This window comes from Penicillium odoratum, assembly GCF_028828045.1.
Source record: "Penicillium odoratum strain IBT 22623 chromosome Unknown utg000006l_segment0_segment0, whole genome shotgun sequence".
Lineage (NCBI taxonomy): Eukaryota > Fungi > Ascomycota > Eurotiomycetes > Eurotiales > Aspergillaceae > Penicillium > Penicillium odoratum.
The window spans coordinates 3,965,988-3,985,502 of NW_026643148.1; the positions used below are offsets into that span (position 1 = coordinate 3,965,988).

General features: G+C 48.4%; 7 protein-coding genes across 7 annotated transcripts; 1 reads left to right on the plus strand and 6 right to left on the minus strand.

Annotated features, from left to right (window-relative positions):
- Positions 1 to 527: 527 nt before the first annotated feature.
- Positions 528 to 1,152, minus strand: N7520_009861 (uncharacterized protein; the record flags this gene model as incomplete). The annotated part of the gene is made up of 2 exons (XM_057143795.1): positions 528 to 1,003; positions 1,059 to 1,152. 2 exons carry the CDS (start codon positions 1,150 to 1,152, stop codon positions 528 to 530), a joined length of 570 nt encoding a protein of 189 aa, XP_056993083.1.
- Positions 1,153 to 2,322: 1,170 nt separating this feature from the next.
- On the minus strand, positions 2,323 to 3,651 carry N7520_009862 (PQ-loop repeat-containing protein; the record flags this gene model as incomplete). Its single annotated transcript, XM_057143796.1, has 1 exon — positions 2,323 to 3,651. The coding sequence occupies one exon, from the start codon at positions 3,649 to 3,651 to the stop codon at positions 2,323 to 2,325; it is 1,329 nt and encodes a 442-aa protein (XP_056993084.1).
- Positions 3,652 to 5,833: 2,182 nt separating this feature from the next.
- N7520_009863 (uncharacterized protein) lies at positions 5,834 to 6,596 on the minus strand (the record flags this gene model as incomplete). Its single annotated transcript, XM_057143797.1, has 2 exons — positions 5,834 to 6,227; positions 6,280 to 6,596. 2 exons carry the CDS (start codon positions 6,594 to 6,596, stop codon positions 5,834 to 5,836), a joined length of 711 nt encoding a protein of 236 aa, XP_056993085.1.
- Positions 6,597 to 7,248: 652 nt separating this feature from the next.
- N7520_009864 (SH3 domain-containing protein) lies at positions 7,249 to 9,626 on the minus strand (the record flags this gene model as incomplete). The annotated part of the gene is made up of 5 exons (XM_057143798.1): positions 7,249 to 8,814; positions 8,871 to 8,944; positions 8,994 to 9,146; positions 9,200 to 9,535; positions 9,599 to 9,626. The coding sequence occupies 5 exons, from the start codon at positions 9,624 to 9,626 to the stop codon at positions 7,249 to 7,251; spliced, it is 2,157 nt and encodes a 718-aa protein (XP_056993086.1).
- A 1,112-nt stretch (positions 9,627 to 10,738) lies between these two features.
- N7520_009865 (uncharacterized protein) lies at positions 10,739 to 12,697 on the plus strand (the record flags this gene model as incomplete). Its single annotated transcript, XM_057143799.1, has 1 exon — positions 10,739 to 12,697. The coding sequence occupies one exon, from the start codon at positions 10,739 to 10,741 to the stop codon at positions 12,695 to 12,697; it is 1,959 nt and encodes a 652-aa protein (XP_056993087.1).
- Positions 12,698 to 14,662: 1,965 nt separating this feature from the next.
- On the minus strand, positions 14,663 to 15,695 carry N7520_009866 (mitochondrial 54S ribosomal protein uL15m; the record flags this gene model as incomplete). The annotated part of the gene is made up of 2 exons (XM_057143800.1): positions 14,663 to 15,287; positions 15,382 to 15,695. 2 exons carry the CDS (start codon positions 15,693 to 15,695, stop codon positions 14,663 to 14,665), a joined length of 939 nt encoding a protein of 312 aa, XP_056993088.1.
- Positions 15,696 to 16,314: 619 nt separating this feature from the next.
- On the minus strand, positions 16,315 to 18,268 carry N7520_009867 (uncharacterized protein; the record flags this gene model as incomplete). Its single annotated transcript, XM_057143801.1, has 3 exons — positions 16,315 to 17,432; positions 17,507 to 17,780; positions 17,840 to 18,268. 3 exons carry the CDS (start codon positions 18,266 to 18,268, stop codon positions 16,315 to 16,317), a joined length of 1,821 nt encoding a protein of 606 aa, XP_056993089.1.
- Between the last annotated feature and the right edge of the window lie 1,247 nt (positions 18,269 to 19,515).

A 19,515-nucleotide genomic window follows, 5' to 3' on the forward strand; every position in this document is an offset into this window, starting at 1 on the left:
TGGCTCCAATCACTTGTTGGAAATCCGAGACGACTTTTCTTTTGTGCTTCTCGACTTGTGTGTCGGTAATCCGGTGAAGAACTGGAAGATATGTCCGATCTAGGTTCGATTGGTCATATTGATGTGCAAGTATCTCGGTGAGACTATCTATGGGGTCCCAAGCTGGGTCTCTAAATATGCGACAGATAGTGGCAGCGAAAATGAATAAAGGGGTGGATAATTCCACTAGCTTTTTGAGATCTCTGTCATCAGGCCAGTCAGTTGGTAGGGAGCGTTCCATTCGAATTTCTTCTAGTTGATGATCAAAAAACACCTTTAGGTCATGCTTGATCACTTCTATAGGAATTCCATGGAGTATAAGGTCCTTGTGGGCATCGTTTGCGATCTTTGATAACCCCAGACGGATTGGTAGATCAGGCCTGCTAGTCAAAAGGACCCGTAGACGCACTGTAGCTAACTTTTGTAGCTGTGGAAGCAGTTGGAGTATAAGTCGAATATCTTTATCTCCGTCGCATTCGTCTAATGCATCAACCACTATCACTATAGTCCGGGTAATGATGAGATCCCTCAAGGCTCTGGAGAGGCTCTAGGAGAAGCTTTTCGAATTGCTCGCGCATGGCCTTTTTCGTGATATCTGGGCTATCGCGGAGTGTTTGCTGGACGAATGGCATTATTTGCGGAATGGTACTCGTCAACTGCCTGACGATTGTTGGGAAGAACTTTCTCGCGTTACCTCGATCCCCTTCACCTCTCTTGAAGAAGAAGCTTGCTCCCAGTGATTTTGATTCACTGAAGACCTTTGCCATAGTTCGAGAGATGGTCGATTTTCCAGTTCCAGCAACCCCATTCAACCAGAATATGCATCTGCCCTGGGGGGATAATGCCCATTCTTTGATTTGGCAGATGATTTGAGTGCGTGTGCCTGGAAGACATTGGTCTCCATGTTGCTCTTCGTATGAGTCGGAGGTAGCCCCAGGCGCGGGAGACAACTTATCGTCAAGGTCTGTTCATAGGTCAGTATGATCAACGCTCTTCCAATAAGGAGTCTCGTAGAATACCCAATGGAGGGCTAAATTCGTTTGTGACCGATCCGTAGTTGGCCCCTATCTGCAATCCATGATTGTAGCCTGAGAACAATATCCTTGAGCCCATGACTTACGGAATCAAAGGGCCCGCTGAGATGAGGAAAATGCGGGGTTAGACGCCCTGAAATGCGATGATACTAGCGTCGTATGAAAGTCAGGTGACGTGTGTCGTGGCATGCAGGTAATATAACCCACGTGTGTATAACCTCTTCTGAATAAAGGTTTGGACTACCTATTAGCCTGCATAGGCGGACAAATACCTACCACAAGGAGCCGTTCATTTCTACCCAAGTGGAGACCCACCCAATCATTAACCGCGTCCCGAACAACTCAGTCGAAAATGGCAGTGAGTAGAATATTACGAATAAGAGGCGTCAAGGGAGTAAGAAGATCCGTTGGGGAGGGGGGGCTGTGAGCGATGAAGAGTGTATCTGTCAAGCCGATTTTGAGAACGACTGTATTGAGAAAGTTAAAGAGACGATTTGAAAGTGAGAAACAGCAAGTCCACATGTGCACTTGTTGTTGACAGAATTCATGAATTCCATGATTGAAAAGCTTCATGTTAATGATAAGATGCAAATCTACCCCTCTATTACTTGGGTACACGCAGACTTTTTGGACATGCGTTCGAAACCTCCACTAGACTTTTCCTTTTTCCCCTCTCCTACCACTTCACTTTTCTTCTCTTCACTTTTTTTCTTTGTCTTCTATTCCGCTATCTAGGAATTCGGAGAGAGACCTTTGACCACTTGGTCAATACGGTAGGAACGAAGGTAGAATACTGAATAGGATACGAGGAGGAGACTCAGTAGGAGACTGAGTAGGAGATATAGTAAGAGGTGCGATTGAACACCTAAGTAGGCGCCGCGCAAAAAGCGCGGCGGAAAGCCTCTAGTACTAAGTACACCCCCATATGCCAATGCATATATAATCAAAGCACAATTCTGACGGGACACGGATATTAATCTATAGACACCCGTCTATTGATTCAGTCCAACACAAGAAACTCCAACGTGTGTAGATGAGTGAGGAAACCCCGAAAAATATGAGATAAAACCAAGGCAACCGAATGCAGTCATGTAAAACAAAAGAAAGTGTGCTCACTGCGCTGGAATTCAAAGTCGATCGAGTCAACAGTCATCATGTCATAATTTATCACATCCCTGTCTCGCTTGGTAAGACGGGAACAGAACAAGTCTCGGCTTTACAAAGGTGTAAAGGGTATAAATGAGCCCAACTAAACAGTACCATACCGCCCCTGCTCTGCACCAAGAAGAGCCTGCCCTTCCTGCTGTCTCGCAGAGCGCGAGCGCGAACGTTCACCAGGAGGCGGCGAACTCGAAGGAATCCAGCCACGCATCCACCCCCGTACGCGTCTCCACCGGTTCCGACCACGCTTTCCATCGCCATCCTCCGAGTCCATGAAACTCTCGTTATCCTCATCGGGTTCTCCATACATAAGGAACTGTACGCCCATGAACCCATCCAGGCCGAGAACCCCAAATGCACCCAGGAAGAATGGCAATGCTCGCCCAATCCATTCCAGGCGATCATTACCGTGGCTATCCGCCCAGCCACCACCGCCATATGGCGCGAAATCAGACCATGCGTTGGGGTTCGTCACCAACGAGGCTGAGTAGAAGAAGTTTCCACAAAAGGCCGCGAAGAACATCAGAGGAGAAAGTCCCTCTGTGCTCTTGCGGCGGTAATTTTTGTACAGTTGTGGGGGGCGCGAGCCGAGGTAGAGAAGTGTCGACGCCCAGGAAAAGATGCGGCCCACGATCTCGAGGATTGTCTCGCTTGGCGCGTGGGTGATTGGTGGATGAGGTGAGGGGGTCGCCTCTGTCGGTGCGGCGTTTGCTAGGACGGCGCAGACCAGCGATGCGATTAGCATTGTGCGGGGCAATGCAAAGGGCGGGCTTGTAGCGCTGCTGCCCAGACGCACGGGTCGGCGGGAGTTTTGTTTCTCGTTCGTGTAGGAGGCGCTCCGGGCGACTGTGGACGTGAAAGTTGAGCCAGTCTGGACGCCCATGTCGTGGACATCTGTTGTCTTGGTCGTCATGTCGACGGGACCCTGGGGTTGGTGGGTCGCACTGTTGCCTTGCAGGAGTTCACTCCTTGTGTCGGACTCTTCGTGGTGGTGCGAGGTTTGCAGATCATCGTACTCCTCGTAACGACGTGATTTATAATGTGTGTACCAGAAGAACTGGATCACAAGTGTGGCATCAACAAAGACGTAGTAACAGGCAACCATGACCTGCCATCCCGCCTGTCGGGTGAACAGGGCGCCTATGAGGTTGCTTATATCTCCTGCGCACCAAATGACAAGGAAGAAAATAGACAATCCTGATGTGGACTGTAGTTGGTAATTCTTGAAAATTTGTGGTAGTTGGGCGAAAAGCCATGAGACGAAGCTCAAGTTTCCCAGGACAGTCGAGATCAACGCGAGGGGCGTGGGGAGACAGATGTGGAGATGTGAGGAGATAGCGGTCAAGAACGGCGAGGATGGTTCACAGTGGGCAGGAAGTGATGCTTCTAGCAGATTCCGTAACAACGGAGGAGCCATGGTGTATAAGGATTCCTCTCAGCGAGGAGAGCGTCTAAAGGCGGGGGAAGCTCAGTGGTAAGGTCAATGATGGCGGAGGGCCGATCCGGGGTAGAGATAACGGGAGCGGGCGGTATAAAGGTAGTAACCACGGGTGAAGGATAAATAGTAAAGGAAAGATTAGAAGTTCAGAAGATCAGAAGATCAGAAGGAGGAGTAAAAGTATATGGAAGCAAGGACAGGTCACAGGTCAAAGACATCAGTCATCAGCTGAAAGGAAGATCGATTTCCGAATCGGGGCTTATCGTGACTCATGAGATAAGCTAAATCCTTAGCCTATCACACTTCAACCGATTTGGTCCGGGGAAATCCTTGGTAACGATTGATCTCCAATTCATATCAAGTAACACCCCCTCCACCTGGAAAGATAAAGAGGAAATTTCATCCTGATTATGGTGAGAAAAAAGCAACTATTCACCAATTTAGGGGTCCTGCAGCCCCACGTGACACTATTTCAGCATCACACCCAGTCAAAATGCAGCTGCACCCATCAGGTCGGAGGCAGTGCCAGCCAGAAAGAAGACAAGCAGCGTTATGTCCTCCTGTAAGCGATTCAGAAGAACGCGAGGCAGGGGCCAAGCGCAGGTCGCGTCACGTTCACCGAGCCACAACTTCACACCTGGAAGCTTCTTGAATAGCGAAACACTGTCGTTTGAGTCTGATCGACAATCGACGATGCCACAGAGGCATTGGAAATCTGCGATAAGGATGAAGGCAGCGTGGCAGCATCAATCACAGATCGACGGCGAGGCATGTCTAGACTCGAGCGAACAAGTCGGCATGCGGGGTGGAGAGGTGACATCGGGCATACTAAGGAGGTTATGATCCTTGACATATTGGTACATCGGCCGTATATGGCGCTTGTGCTACACTCGTTAAGATATACCACGTAGTCGATATCGTAGTTCCTGCTTGTCAGACTGAAGCTGCAACGATAACCTGGGCACATACAGGATGGATGATCCCATTTGCAGATTGAACAAGACCAGGATAGACAAGCGATCGACGCTTACTTAAATGGTTCCAATTTTCATCAAGTCAATGGCGCCAGCAAAGGCTCGGAAACGGCCAGACATAGAGATTCAACCTGATTGTTTCTCGGGCATTGAGATTCGGCTCTTCAAGTCTTACTGTACGAGCATCGTCATGACAGGTATTTCTACCATGATTTGTTAGATCTTACCTGCTTCTGTATATCATTTGGCTGTTCCTGGTCAGGGCATCGTGACGCTGATCGACAAGTATAAACCTTGCAACAAGTGCGGGGTTAGCGGGGACAAGGGAGATTCAGTAGCCACAAATGCAAAAAGAGAGAAAGTTACCATTTCTCAGGCTTAACAAAATGTTCTCTCAAATGAGGAAGATATTTACTTAGTAGTTCACTGGATTTACTTACGGCTTCTATTGACATTCGCTATCCAGTACATACTGGAAGCAGCTGTAAATGAGCGGCAATAGACGAAAGGAACAATTAGCCAAGATGAAGAGAAAGAGGAAATGAAAATAACATATGATACCGTGATAAAAGAAAAGAATAACTTATACAAGCACGTCATTAAGTTAGACAAGTTAAACTCTCGATTGCGTAATTCTATGACATTTTTCTGTCAGACTGAAGCACACATGTGCATGCCACGAGTACGCGGCTTGAGAATAATCCGGAAAAAAATCTGAAATGACTGAAAGGGCACGTAAAAATAGTTGTGACTGGTTGCTTTGAGGATCATCAGGGTCAGTCTCCTATGACCACTTCAACTTGGATTTACATGACGGTAGGGTTCACGAGGAAGATCCTCCTAGATGACGCTTGAATGACCGATTAATGTTTCCAAAGTTACAGAACGGTCTAACTCATCAGAAGTTGAAAGCACGAGTCATATTACTGAAGGGCAAATACCTAAATTTTTTAGGAACACACATAAGCATGTCTTCAAGATACAAGACAGAGTCTCAACTGTGTAATTCCATCAATGGTCAAAACCACTAACATTAGCACATCAATGACCCATAAAAGCATCGTCAAGAAAAAAACAACATTTGAAACCAGAAATCATGCAGTAAACTCATCATCATGACTGTCATAATCATAACATCCATGGACACTATGTATCAAACTCACCCCCCGCTTTCTCCCGCTCTCATCTCAATAATCCTCCTCTCCACGATGTCGTGAATGACTCCGGCTCCGACTATGATGGTGATGATGATGGTGCCCATGATGGCCATGTTCATGACCATGTTCATGTTCGTGCCCGCCAGAGCTCTCCTTCCGATGATCCTTAACCTTATGCTCTACAAGATTCGCAACAATAGCCCCACCAATAGCACCCAGGAATCCATGATCCTTCTTATGGCCCAAGTAGTATCCCGCCGCACCACCAGCAAGAGAACTTCCTAGTCCGCGATCGGTTTCCCCTTCGTTCTCTAGCGGGCGACCCTCTTCGTCAAATTGTGGACCAGTAGCCTCTGATACATGCAACGCTGGCGTGGGACCTGGGGATGGGGTGTATCGGGGCTGTTGGTCTGGGTGGCCATCACTAGGAAATGAATGTTGGTTAGTCAGTTTTGATTGTTCGGGTCGTTACTTACTAGTATCCCATGTTTCCGGGGGATTTCCCTCCCTGTGCTGGTGTTGGCACTGGACCTAGGTGGTCTGGTTGTCCTGTTGGCGTATAGCTTCGCTCTTGTGCGGCATTTTGGTATGCGTCTGGAGCGAGATGGTATTGGCTTGGCTGGGCATTATAGTCATAGTTCGGGCGTTGCTGAAGCTGTGTGTTGCTGTAATTGTCGTATGGTAGCTGGTACGGATATGCCTGTTGCTGGACATGCTCCTCTGGTGGGTAATAGCCGACTCCGCCCGGAGTGGGTGTTGAGTATGAAGTGTATGGGTTGTATGGGTCTGCCATAGTGATGGAGCTTGTGTAAATGGATTCTTCTACGGATGACAGTAGATGCTGACTGGGCTTATATACTGAGAACTGCGCTAGTCGGATGACTGTCAGATGGCATACAACACGGTGCGGCTGACCGGCTCGCACGACCCTCGGCTGTGCAGAAAGTCTGGAATGCGCTTACTTCCAATAATAAGAAACGGCAGATTAGACTAATGGCGAGGTTGCTCTTGGCACGGTTACTTGCAAGTTTAAGCGATGGTGGAATGCTACTGTGATCATAGCACATGACCGAAGGACTTGGTATTTCAGTACGTCATCTGTCGAAGATGATCAACCACGAAAAAAAAAACCGCAGACATAGGGACGGACGACTCGGGGTATTCCGGCAAATAAAACAAACAATAAAGGAAACGGCTGGCTATTGATCAAAATCAAAGCTCGCTTTCCCTGACAAACAAAATGAGATCAAAAAAAAGTCCAGAAGTGTCGAGTTGGTGGGCATGAGTGCGACGAATATAAGAAACAGGAAAAGAATGGAAGAGGCCAAAGGTGATGTGCCCAGCACAATATAACCTGCCAGGCCGATATCTTTAGGCGAATCAGTAGGCTAATGCATATATCGACAGAGACGCTGTGAAATATGAAGATATACACTCAACTTAGACTATACACTTGAGCTCTGGACATTTCGTACCGAACTGGACCGTCGATTGCGCTGGGCCATCCACTGCACAAGCATATCGTCAAGTTGATTATTCATCTCTTTCAGCCTCTTGCTTTCTTCTTTGAAGAGGCGGCCAGTGACAGGGTGGTCAACACCGGCTGGGGGAATGTTGGTTTTGTCGTGGACAATAATGAACAGGTCGCGAATATCGTTTTCTTCGTCCAGGTATGATCGTAGACTGGCATCACTCCACGTTGGAGTGTCCACTGAAAGCGTGTCCAGTGAGCCAGGGGTAGCTCCGCTACTTTTGAGGTCGTGAGTGTCGGCTTCAGGTGACGACGGTGGGGAGAGAGGTGAGATAGAACGTGCCCGTACAGCATCCGAGGAGAGTCCCGGCGCAAGGATCGGAATATGTCCTTCCATCGGGGAGACACTGACCGGGGATTCTGGTTCGAGTTCGGGTTCCGGGCGGGCAGTCACCAGTGTTGGCACAAACCGTTGAGGCGGAGATGCCACGGAAGGCTGCGAAGTGGTCTGGCTAGGAGCTTCGTATGTGCCTCTCCACTGGGCTTCGCTAGATGGTCGCTCCACTGGGGATGCAAATGGATCTTGAGACTCCATTGGAGTGACAAAGCTTTCCTTCGAAGGACTTCGTTGGCTGTTGGGGGAAGCTACGGTTCGAGGTTCCTCGAAACTAGTTGTCTCCTGTGATGCCACCCGTCGGATAGACTGACCACCTGATTCCGTCGATGTAGGAGAGATTGTTGCCGATTTCTGCAACTTGTTGCCTGTCTGTCTAGATTTGGATGTCTTCGAATCAAATGACTCCATGGATGTCTTCGATTGACTGAATGTGGACTCGGTCGGTGATGTGATAAACTCTTCAAAGTCATCTTCGGGCGATTTTGTCTTCTTGTCCTTGCGCTTGAACAGTCCACTGAGCATACCAGGCTTCTTCTCTTTGCGTTTCTTATCCTCCTTGGCCTTATCTTGGGGACTAGACACTTTGTCGATAGTCTCGAAGCTTCCGCGTCCTTCTTTCCATTCATTAAGCAGGCTATTGGAGTTGCTGCCGTTGCTATTGGATTCATCACGCAGGAGGTTTGGTGTGAGAGAGATCTTCTTTGGTTCGGCGGTGTCATCCTTGAAGAAAGAATCCGTGTTCCGTACAGTGCCATTTCTGGACCGACTGACGGTAGGTTGTTCTGCATCAAAGAACTCCTCACTTGATCGTCGGGGCTCATAGCTTGTTCGCTCGGAGTCGTCCTTGTCCCTGACCTCTGTCTCTGCTGGCCGCTCTTTTTGCCCCTTTGGCCGAAGAGGTTCCACCGTGATATCCTCACTCTGGTCTTGGCTGTCGCCCTCTTCCGATTCAACCGTTTCTGTTTCGTCGTCATTGAAGAAGTCGCCATGTTCGGAGTCATCATCTGAAGAGAACTCCACGTCCGACGCCTCGATGTATGTTGGCGGGGCGAAGTTTACGGTTTTTGCGTTGCGTCGGCGCATGGCTTTCTTGAGGGGGTTTTTGGACTTTTCGGAATTATCGCCCAGCATTGTGGCAGAGAGCTATGATCACATCAGTTTGGTTTATGTTCGGGCAACATCGGAAAACGAACACATACGTCCACATTCCGGTGTTTGTTTAATCGAGCTAATCGTTCGGTGGGCGTCTCGATGTGTTCGGCGGGCAGGTATCCTTCTTGTCGTCAGCGAAATTGAAATGGATTATGGTGTTCAAAACGTACCAATACTGCCATCCTTGACCACGCGCACAAGCCACCAATAGCTGTTACTGTCATCCAGAAGCACCATAGTGTCACCCTTGGCAGCGTTTGCTTGTCCATCAACAGTTGCGACAAAGTTGTGAAGTGCATAGACGAATTCAAAATCGATATCCTCTGCGTATCATGTTAGCCCAAGCCGTAGTACAGAGAGACCAAGGTTCACGCACCATCATCAATCGAAGGGGAGCTGGAGATTTTGTCCATCAGATCATCATCCATCAAATCGTCACTTTCCCCATCTGCTAGATCCCCATCCTCGTGCTCGTAATCGCGATCCAGGTCTTCGGCGGTTTCATCTTCCCCATAGGCCCCCATACCGTCTCGATATTCATGGCCATTTTCAGGTCCATTCGAAATCTCAGATTTCGTATCTTGTTCGGCATGGCGAATGGAGAGCTCTTGGTGGGGGGCAGGCCGGCCGGCCCCCAACGGAGCTGGTTGTTCGGGTTGCCTGGAGTGATCCTTGGCCGACGGCGCATTGTGGTCCTGAAGGTCCAAGGTATCTAAATGATCTAGCAATTAGTCCTCGACTCTCCTGTTTCCGCGATTCACGATAGCATTCATACCAGCTCGAATAATCTGGGGTCTGGTCATGTTGCAGGTTTCAAGGAACGTGGGATCGGCGGTGAGAATGTCACACAGGGGCGTTTCGGGGATAAGAAGCGCGAATGTTTGGAAGCGGAAACCATGGGCAGGTTGACCTGGAATAACGAAAAAAGAAATGCGAGTCGTGAGATCGAAAGCCCGGACCTTGCGACTGAAGCAATTCCCAATCCCCGAAGTTCTAGGATTTGAGGTCGGTCACCCCTAAAAGAAAGACTGCGCCTTGTTGAACAAAGGTGGAGAGGGGAAAGCGGTGGGCTATGCTGCACTTGGGCAGGTCACGGAGAATTGAAACAGGAAAAAGGAAAACAAAGGTACTGCCAGAGCGACGAAGAAAGGACAGGAACGAGTTCAGGGTCAAATCCCCGGAGACAAAGACGAAACCAATAAGGAGTTATTGCCAAACTAGCGCCCCTTGCGCGCGTCTAATCAGGGACGCAAGCAACATGGCTTGACAAATCAGGTGATTCACCCCTGAAACTATATTCCCTATTTGAGAGGTTAGGGCTTAGGGTATGATTCAGATGACTTGATGATTCCCTGACTACAGCTACGTAACTGTATTATTAAGCTAGGTAATAGTAAACTATAACTACTACCTTACTCTGGAAGACATCTCTATCTCCATGAATCCAGTTCTCCATAGCATTACCTCAATTCAACCGATAATTCTGACATGGAGTGCCTCTCGATCATATCTGATCGTCGACTAGGCCTAATTCGGATATGAGTAATGAAAGTAAAGTGACTGAATAACGTGAAGTAAGGTTCCTCCGTCATTTCCCGACTTTCCCCATTCTCTTCCCTTGGCGTCCAATCCTTCGTCGTACATTCCTCACTGACCTCACCGGGGAACAGGTACACTTTTTTTTTCTTTCTTTTAATTCAAATACGTGATGAAATCCTCCAAATAAATCAACTCTCCTTTTACTGTGTTTCGTCATTTAAACATTCTGACCCCGCTTGAAACTCTTATCGCCCCGCTTTTCTTGACAACCCCCCAAAATTCCGTATCTGGGGAAAGCAGAGGGTTCAAGTGAACCCGACTGCACGCCTACCACAGGCCCGCAATACAAAACGTCTTTCGCAGTGCTCCACAAGACATGGCATACCCGGAGAGGAACGGGCTAGCGGGTTTACGAATTGAGACATCGTTTGGTCAGAGAGGATGGAGTGATGGGAGGAGGAGGAGGTCGACAGCAGATGGCGATGGTATCGAGAGCGACCGCACCAAAACTTCTCATGAATATAGCGCGCACCGACGCGATACTGATGAAGAACGCAGTGTGTTAAGTGATTTGCATTCAGCCACCCCTCCCATTTCGGTCCCTCGCCTCGATGGTCGTCCAGTAGATGATGACGAATTCCCCCACAAGCCAGACGATGTACAGGGTTCACCGTTGGACAACTACATCCAGACACGTCGCCCATCTATCACATTCAATCCCAAGGTGTCATTTGATTCCGGCCGTGAAGAGCCGCTGGGGGAACCGCTCGCCAAGGACGACGTGAGGAATCGGCCCCCGCAGAAATTTGAATCCCGGACCTCTGGACTCCGCAACGCTCTTTCTCAAGATGAGGTTCACCCGCCTCAAATTCCACAGTCATGGAGATGGAACGCGAATAAATCTCCGGATCAGCAGGGTATACCAACGGGAGCCTTCCGGGCCCAACCGGTCTTACGCCCGGAAGATGGGTCAATCACCGGCACTGAACTCGAGCATCCAACCTCGCTCACATCGCTTTCTACAGCATCCCCGGTTCAAGAAGAAGTGTGTACCCCTCCTGGAAGTACCAAAGATGACCTACTATCACCTCTCTACATCACATCGCCCACTCAAACCTACGCATCCCCAGAGGATCGCAGTTCGTGGTCCGGAGGGGTGATGGCGTCCTTCGGAAGTAAGTCGCGCAGTTCGAATCTTGATCGCAGTAGCAGCCTGCGCAACACCCGCCATAGCTCTCGGCGCTCTACCAACTCGAGTGGCAAGTCTCCCGCAAGCATGTTTCTGTCCATGTGGTCCAGTCAAAGCCAGACAGATGAGCCCTCAGCACCAGATGAAGAAGGTCAGCTTGTGGGAACTGACTATGTTCTTGGAAAGCAAATTGGCTTCGGAGGCTTCAGCACGGTCAAAGAAGCATTTAAAGTCGAAGGACAAGGCAACACCAGGCGACTCGCTGTCAAAATTGTTAAAAAGCTGGTGGCGGGCCGTACTGAGAGTGAAAACGAGGATGTTCAGGCAGAATTCGACCACGAAGTGCGAGTCTGGAGGTATCTCAGCAATCCGCATATATTGACACTCGATTCGGTGTACGAGACAGATTATGCCACATTCTGCTTCACCAAACTTGCGATTGGTGGGACTCTGTTTGACTTGGTCCGCCAAAACCGGCAAGGTCTGGACTCAGCGCTCGCCAAGAAGTATGCATACCAACTTGCTTCTGCGATCCGCTATTTGCATCAAGATGCCCGAGTTATACACCGTGACATCAAACTAGAGAACTGTCTCCTTGACCCTGTTACGGCTCCCGACGGTTCCTCTTCTTCAAATCTAGTACTATGTGACTTCGGAATGGCCGAATGGATGGCTACCGACAACGGAGGCGATAGTCCGGATCCCTACGACGAAGTGGCAGATCGTCCCCCGCCCAACAGAATTGGACCAGCCGGTTCAAGTACTAGTGTTGCTGGTAGCCTCGAGTATGCCTCCCCCGAATTGATCCAGTCATCAGCTGGTGTGATCCACCCTTCAGTTGATATCTGGGCCTTTGGCGTTATCGTCTATACGATTCTCGTTGGGTCACGACCTTTCCAAGACTCATTCACACCTCGTATCCAAGCCAATATCCTTAGCGGTAAATGGAACCGAGATGCTGTCCTCGGTGACCTCACCGACAGAGTCTCCCTTCACGACCGCCGAGACGCCCTCGACCTGGTCAAAGGTTGCCTCGAAATGGACGTCAACGAGCGATGGACCATCAATGAAGTTCTCGACTGCGCCTGGCTACGGGAGGTCGCAAATTCCAATGATAGCTCACCAGAAGCTATGTGGGGCCTTTGATGCCTTTCCCTTTCATCTGGACTCATGGCAATCTGCTACTATTTCATTTTGCTGGACAAAATATCCGCAGCTATGATCTTGAAAATGATGTGATGATTATATGGGTTTGTTCGGTTCTTTTTTACCAGCGCTGAATTTCCCTCTGCTTTCTTTTCTTTTGGCTGATACCCATTCCCTTGTTGACGTGCGAAATAGCATGTTATATTCTGGGATCTTTTTCTGATTTCCTTTGGTATGCATTCGGCGGGCTGAGGAAACGAGTCACTACTCAGGATGGAAGCACGGCGTTTTATAGGGCATGTACTATTCAATTGCCACATTGCTCTTGACTGTACTTTATATCTCAGCATTTCAAGCTTATTCTTAAAAATTATCTCTCTCCAAATGTTTCCTCGTCTCTATTTTCATCATGGGTGATTAGGCAGGCGAGGTCTGTTCCAATTTAAGTCATACTAATAATCTAACTTAAACATCTTCCAGCTTAGGATCAATTCAACAGCACACCCAACTCCAAATATTATGTGCTGCACATAGCACTGAACTGACTTTCCAGACGTCACTAATTGAAGCTTAAGCTTCAATAAATTCGAACAGCCGCTTTTCTTCATATTCTCGATCTCTAGTATTCGAGTCAACAGTGGTCAGCTCAAGCTTACAAGCCTAAAGTTGAATCTTACAAAAGTTATAAATACACATAACCAGCATAATCGCTTCCTCGGCCTTACAGTTTTGAGAGCACTTGAGTATATGATGAATCATCCAGCTGTGCCACAAAGATTGCAAGTAACATTAGGCAGACTTCGGGATCAAGCAAAACATCCATGTATACTCTGAAACCAATCAGCCATAGAACAATATGCATATCAGGTAATCTAGAGTGATGAAAAAAACAGAGACTATCAGAATAAGACAAAGAGAACTTTATAGAATAGGAAATGATTCATTCAGTACATTTCGAGAAGGGAGTGTACTATTCTTACACAAAAGTAAGAGAAACTGCTTGCCGGCGGACCATTAACCTGCACACATATATCGAAACAAAGAATCGCAATCGCTTACCACCTCGACACTTATGAAAGAGTCGACCCCGAGTCATAAATGAAACCACGCCCAACAAATCCAATTTGATTCGAAAAAATAATCGAAACTGCAGTAAAGCATCCGTACTATCTAAGCTCCTATACTAAGCTATTGAAATGGGTTCAGAATAAAGACATGTGGAGTACGCGGCTCGGATACACTGCCTAATATAGTCTAGCGTTACTCCGTCGTCACGCTAAATACGGTTTCTATTGGACATACAGCCGCGGTGGTGTAGTGGTTTAGCATACTCAATGCCTATATTCCGTACATAACAGGAGTTCGAACCGGGCAAAACACGAAAACACAAAAAAAATATCCTTAAGTCCTGGTTCGTGCGGAGCAACATTGAGAGACGGAGGTTCAAATCCTTCCTGCGGTATTCTTTTTTGCTTTGTCTTATATATGTATTATCGATGTACTGAGTATATTTCTGATGATAACTATTTCTTGCGGTCCTGTTTACTTTATGGTCATACTCTCTATATTATACCTAAATAGTCCTATTTAGTTCAGGAAATGCCCGCTTTCCTTTATGTTATGGAATAGTGATGTATCTGTGAAATCCAGCTTACACTAGACAGTACCCTTAAGTGCATAAGTTAACTGGGTATAATAGGTAGACAGTACCATCTACGAACTATCTGAATTGGCGATATTCAATATACTGTATTTGGTAATTTAGCCAAATGTATATAGCTTCAAACACCCCCTTAAGTGATATAAAGAACATTTGGTTTGTAAAGTACACAGGACTGGTGAATTTAAGTCAAGAAAAGTCTCAGTTTTATAGTATGATCGAGCATATCAAAAGTGGCTATATTTATACATGTACAGATGCTCAATAAAAGACAAACCCATAATCCAACATCATTCAACCCTAGTTTACCAAAGTCTGTTCTCAGGCAGAACCTTCTCCTTCTTAGTACCAGCCGCCGACTTACGCTCCTCAGGCGAACGGAAGAACAAACTAGGGCCCTCAGAAGGCTTGAGCAAGTGACTCAAGTACCCCCGATGCGCCGGATCACGATAATACTCAATATCCCGACGTCCCGTAGGATCAGGCAATCTGTACTTCAACCCCTTGGCCTCCATAACACTCTTCTCCTCAACGCCAGCCTTAACATTAAGGTTGAGTTTCGCAAACTCCGCCTCGAGCAACTCCTTCGAGCCACTCTCAGCACTCCACGCCATACTGATGAAGGGGTGTGTCTCGTTCGCCATAATGCGTCTGATCGCGCTGCGGGTGTAGAAGCGTGTTGCAACAGATCCACCGGCCGCCTCGACGGCGGAGATAGCTGACGCGCTAATGCGCGAGACGACGAGGTGGATGGGCTGTTTGAGGGATGAGGCTCCGTCGCCGAGAACCTTGACTCCATCTTTGTGCCTGTGGATGCAGCGGGATTGCGTAAGTTCGCGGACGGTGATGGGGCGGGTTGGGTCGATGCGGCCTTGATCGATCCACTCTTGGATGCGGGAGAGGTTCACAGGGGCCATTTCGAGGGCGAAGCTGGGATTTCTCATTAGCATCGGAATAATATGTGAAAAGAGGGTTTGCATTGCATTGCGTTGCGTTCCCTGTTCACGGGAGAGGAAATTCTTACATGTTGGTTTCACCCCGTGTACCACTGACGACAATATCGGCGGTTTGGCCACCATTGAAGCCGGCTGGGACCTTTCCGTGTGCCTTCTGACCCTTGTGACCACGTCCGGAGGTCTTACCCTTGCCGGAGGCGGGACCACGACCACGACGGATGCGCTTGTTGTAGGCGGAGGGATTGTCGGAGAGCGAGGAGAGGATGGAGGCATTGCGTGTCTGCTGGAATTGAGGCGCCAGGAATACCAGTGGTGAGGACTGCAAGGGCCGGGCGATGAATTGTTGAAGCTGCATTGGCAGCCCCATTAGTCGTGGGGACATGATTGCGGTTTGGTAGGTCAATGGCGGTTGGTTGTTGCGGATGGTGATGGAGAGATATTTGATCGGGCGGAATAATTATCGGGCCGAGATTTCCCGTACGGACTATAATTTGCTGGGAGTAAAAGCGACTCAGGATATCACACAGAATAGATTTCAAACTTTCTCTACATTTCTCAAATTTTTGTCGGATCAGGTTCTAGAAATTGAGATTCTGGTGGAATCGAAACATTGATGCTTACTTTTCTATCTTAAAAATCATTTACGGGAAGTTGGATGGATAGTAGAAATCTAGTTTCTCATGCTGCAAGACTCTTGCTTGCTAAATAAACGCCATATCATGCAAATGCCACTGCAGCGATGGTCATGTTGGAAGTCCAACAGACAGAAGCAAACAAATAAAACGCCTTACAGCTATTCCCAGTAGCTTGGTGGGGAGACATAAATAACCCTTCTAGGTTGCAACGCCAAGAGATGCTAATAAACAGTGATAATCCTGTACAAGATGAAGGTGACAATGAGACATATCAGGAAAGATGAAGGTGTACAGTGAATGGTAAAGGGTTTTTCGGGTCGTGAGGAGAGTCGTAAACGCAGTCACATCGTCAAATGATCAGGAAATTCAGCCAGAGAAGGTCTGGGAGGGAGTGTAGAAAGGCTGGAGCACATGGCCTTGGTACCAAGGGTCGGCGGATGGGATGAAGGGGAGTAGACCGGTCTTGCGATCGGTGGAGCCTTTGCTCAATGGCTGGTAGTGCATGTGGTCGAAGGGAACACTGCGCTGCTGCTGCATCGAAGTTGATGGAGGTGGGATCAGCAACGTGTGGACCGATCGAACAGGGCGGTAGGGAGAGTTGCGGTTGGCAAGGAAGAATGATGGAGAGAGGTGGGTTTGCGGGGTGTGAACGGAGTAGGCTGAAATGGCCGGGGATACGGTCGAAGATGTTACGCCAAATGGACTGCTCTGGTGATGACGAGCCAGGTCGGGGAGGGTGGGTGCATTGTACACGCCCGACGCCACTGGCGGCAGTTGAGCAGAAGGCATCTGGTGAGATGGCATCCAGTTCGCGGACCGGTTGTAGGCTGGGGGCAGACGACCTGGCATGGGGAGCTGTGAAACTGGAGTCGACGGAAGTTGCTGGGGCATCGGGTTTGATGTTGGAGTCAGGTTGAGGTTGGGAGGCGGGAGACGGGAGACACCCTGCGCAACAGGAGCGGAATTGGGCGTAAGAACGGGGGGTAGAGTGTTCATCGCATTTGCAGGAATGCTCAGCGGTGCGGGATGTGGGACAGGGTTGGTCGCCGGGCGTACAATTCGTTTCATAGGCTGCAGTTCATTGTCATCGTCACGGCTGCGTTTGCGAGATCCCCCAAGAGCAACCTCTCCAAGTTGTGGAGCAGGGTAGGGTAATCCATGAACGGGCATGTGCCAGTTGGGCTGGGAATGCGGGCGGAAGTCAGATGGGGGCGATGGCAACTTGGACAAAGGTGATTGGGGCAATCGTGGCGGCGAGATGCGCAGAGCTGGAGTCTCTGACTCAACAGGGTGCAAGGACGCCGCGTTGAAGTAATCGGCGAAGAGACCGAGCTTGGTGTGCCAGCGAGCCCATTCTGCCTCGGAGGCAAAGAGGTCGTAGCGAATGTTGCTCAGAAACTCGACCTCCATGACGTGAATCTCTTGAACAGCGATGCCCGAAACCTCGGCCCACGTCTTATTGGTGTAAGTGTTATCGTCCAGGACTGATGATGAGTCAGCAAAAAGACCAATCAAAGAAACGTATTTAAAGGCGGTGAATTGATAAGAGTCCACTCACATTTATTGCCGAGCATCAAAGCGACTGTCATGAGCCGGAATTCACTGCCCTTCTTGCCCTTCACACCAGCATTGAACTTCTTCAATCGATAGATAAACAGCAGAGCAAGCAAAATCACGTTTTGGCTAACCTGCGTGGTTGACAGAATCGTGGCAACCCACTTCTGGAAACCCACAGTAGGCATAGCTTCGGCAACGAGGGAAGGCACGGAGTGGCATCGATCTTCGATGGATTGGAGTTTCGGTGATTTTTCGAACCAGAATAGACAAGTCATCTGCGAAACCTTGGATTAGCATACTGTATAAAATCAACCCCACATGCGATATCTCTTACCTGAGCGGCAAACTCGGCCAAGCTAGTTTTGCTATTGTTAATCGACGACGGAATCCGAAGATTGGAGCCACTGGCAGTTCCATTGGATGATTTGCTTTGAGCCAATTCCGGAGTATGTTTAACTGGAGCCGGGTGGGCGGGCTTCATGGAAGCTGCCATAGAAGAAGAGATGGCATCGAACGGCCGCATATAGTTGTAATGGTTAGAGGGCATTCCGTGCACGATCCCTCCATGGCCCACCGGGGGGATTGCGTTGTAGGTGACGCCAGTCATGTCGCCGGGAGGGGTGGGTAGACCGTCCCGGAGGGGAGCAGTCCAAGAACCAGTAAAGACCGGTTTAGCAGGATACAGGCCGTGGGAAGTCAGATCGATAGTTGGAGTGATGGGGCCCAAGATCGAAGATTGAGAGGGCAGCGTTGACGAAGACATAGGGATGGACGAGGTATAAAGTATGGCCGTGCAAGAGGTCGACACATGTGGGATGGTCGGGGGTGGGCTTTGATGTGAAAAGCGAACCGGGCAAGGTGTTCAGTGAGCCATCCTCTTAGCGAATATCGATGGGTTCGAAACGAGGTAAAGGGAATGTCAAATGAGTAACTAATATCTGATAGCCCCTGCCGTGGAGTGCGAAAGAGTCCAATTGGAAAATCGGGGACCAGGATGAATGGAAAAAGAAGAAAAAGCCAGAAGGAAGAGGCTGATCGAGAAGATAATCAAATAGAGAATGAAAGAAGTAAGGATAGTTCTCTCAACGGAAGAATGATGTATATGGGAACAGCCAAGCCAGTCCCATATAAGGATATCAACGAACTAAACCAAGTTTGAAGTTAAGGGAACCACCCAAAGAGAAGGAACCAGTAAGAGTAATTAAAAATAATGATAATCAAAATTAACGAAAACGCAAGAGAATCTTATAGTTAACTAGGTAACTAGGTAAACTTCCAAAGGAACGTTCACGGGCCGGGAAATAAATAAAAAATAATTAAAATGAAATGAAAAGCGACTATGAAGTAAAGGCATCATCTCCATTTTTTTTACACGGGCAGAAATTCAAAGTCCAGTAAAAAGGGAGAACCAGGGTAAGTTGACCCATCCGGAGAAAGCAGTCATTACGGGACAGAGTTTGACCCGAACGCAGGTCCAGGTTGATCCTCTCCCGGTTTGGGCTCGGTTTGGTCATCTTTTAAGAGGTCTAGAAAATTGAAAATTACATACCTAATCCTCTTTGTAGCTTTACTCTCACAGTTATCCCTATCATCTTTTCACTTTCACTATTTTCTCTGGTTCTAGACCAGGTTTTTCTTTAATTTCTTTTTTTCCCTTTTTTTCTTTTGCCATGATTATATAATTTAAATATAAAATGCAGAATATCGGTTGATGTCAGAGCCCGAGTCACAGGTGGATGCAAGCCTAGAAAGGGTAGGTCGCAGAGTAATGTTAACAGAGGCCTCCCATAGGGCGGAGCAGGGCGGAGGCCCTTGGGCGTAGCGGCAAAGTTGGAAGTGGGAAGGGGGAAAGGACAAATATGGGTCAGTCCAAGAAAAAAAAAAAAAAGGAAAAAAACCACATTTTATGAATTTTTATGGTTATTTGGAACACAGAAAACCATCGGACAGATCCAAGACCTGGAAAGGAAAGGAAGGTCTTGTAGGACCCATATCAGATCCAATAATCAG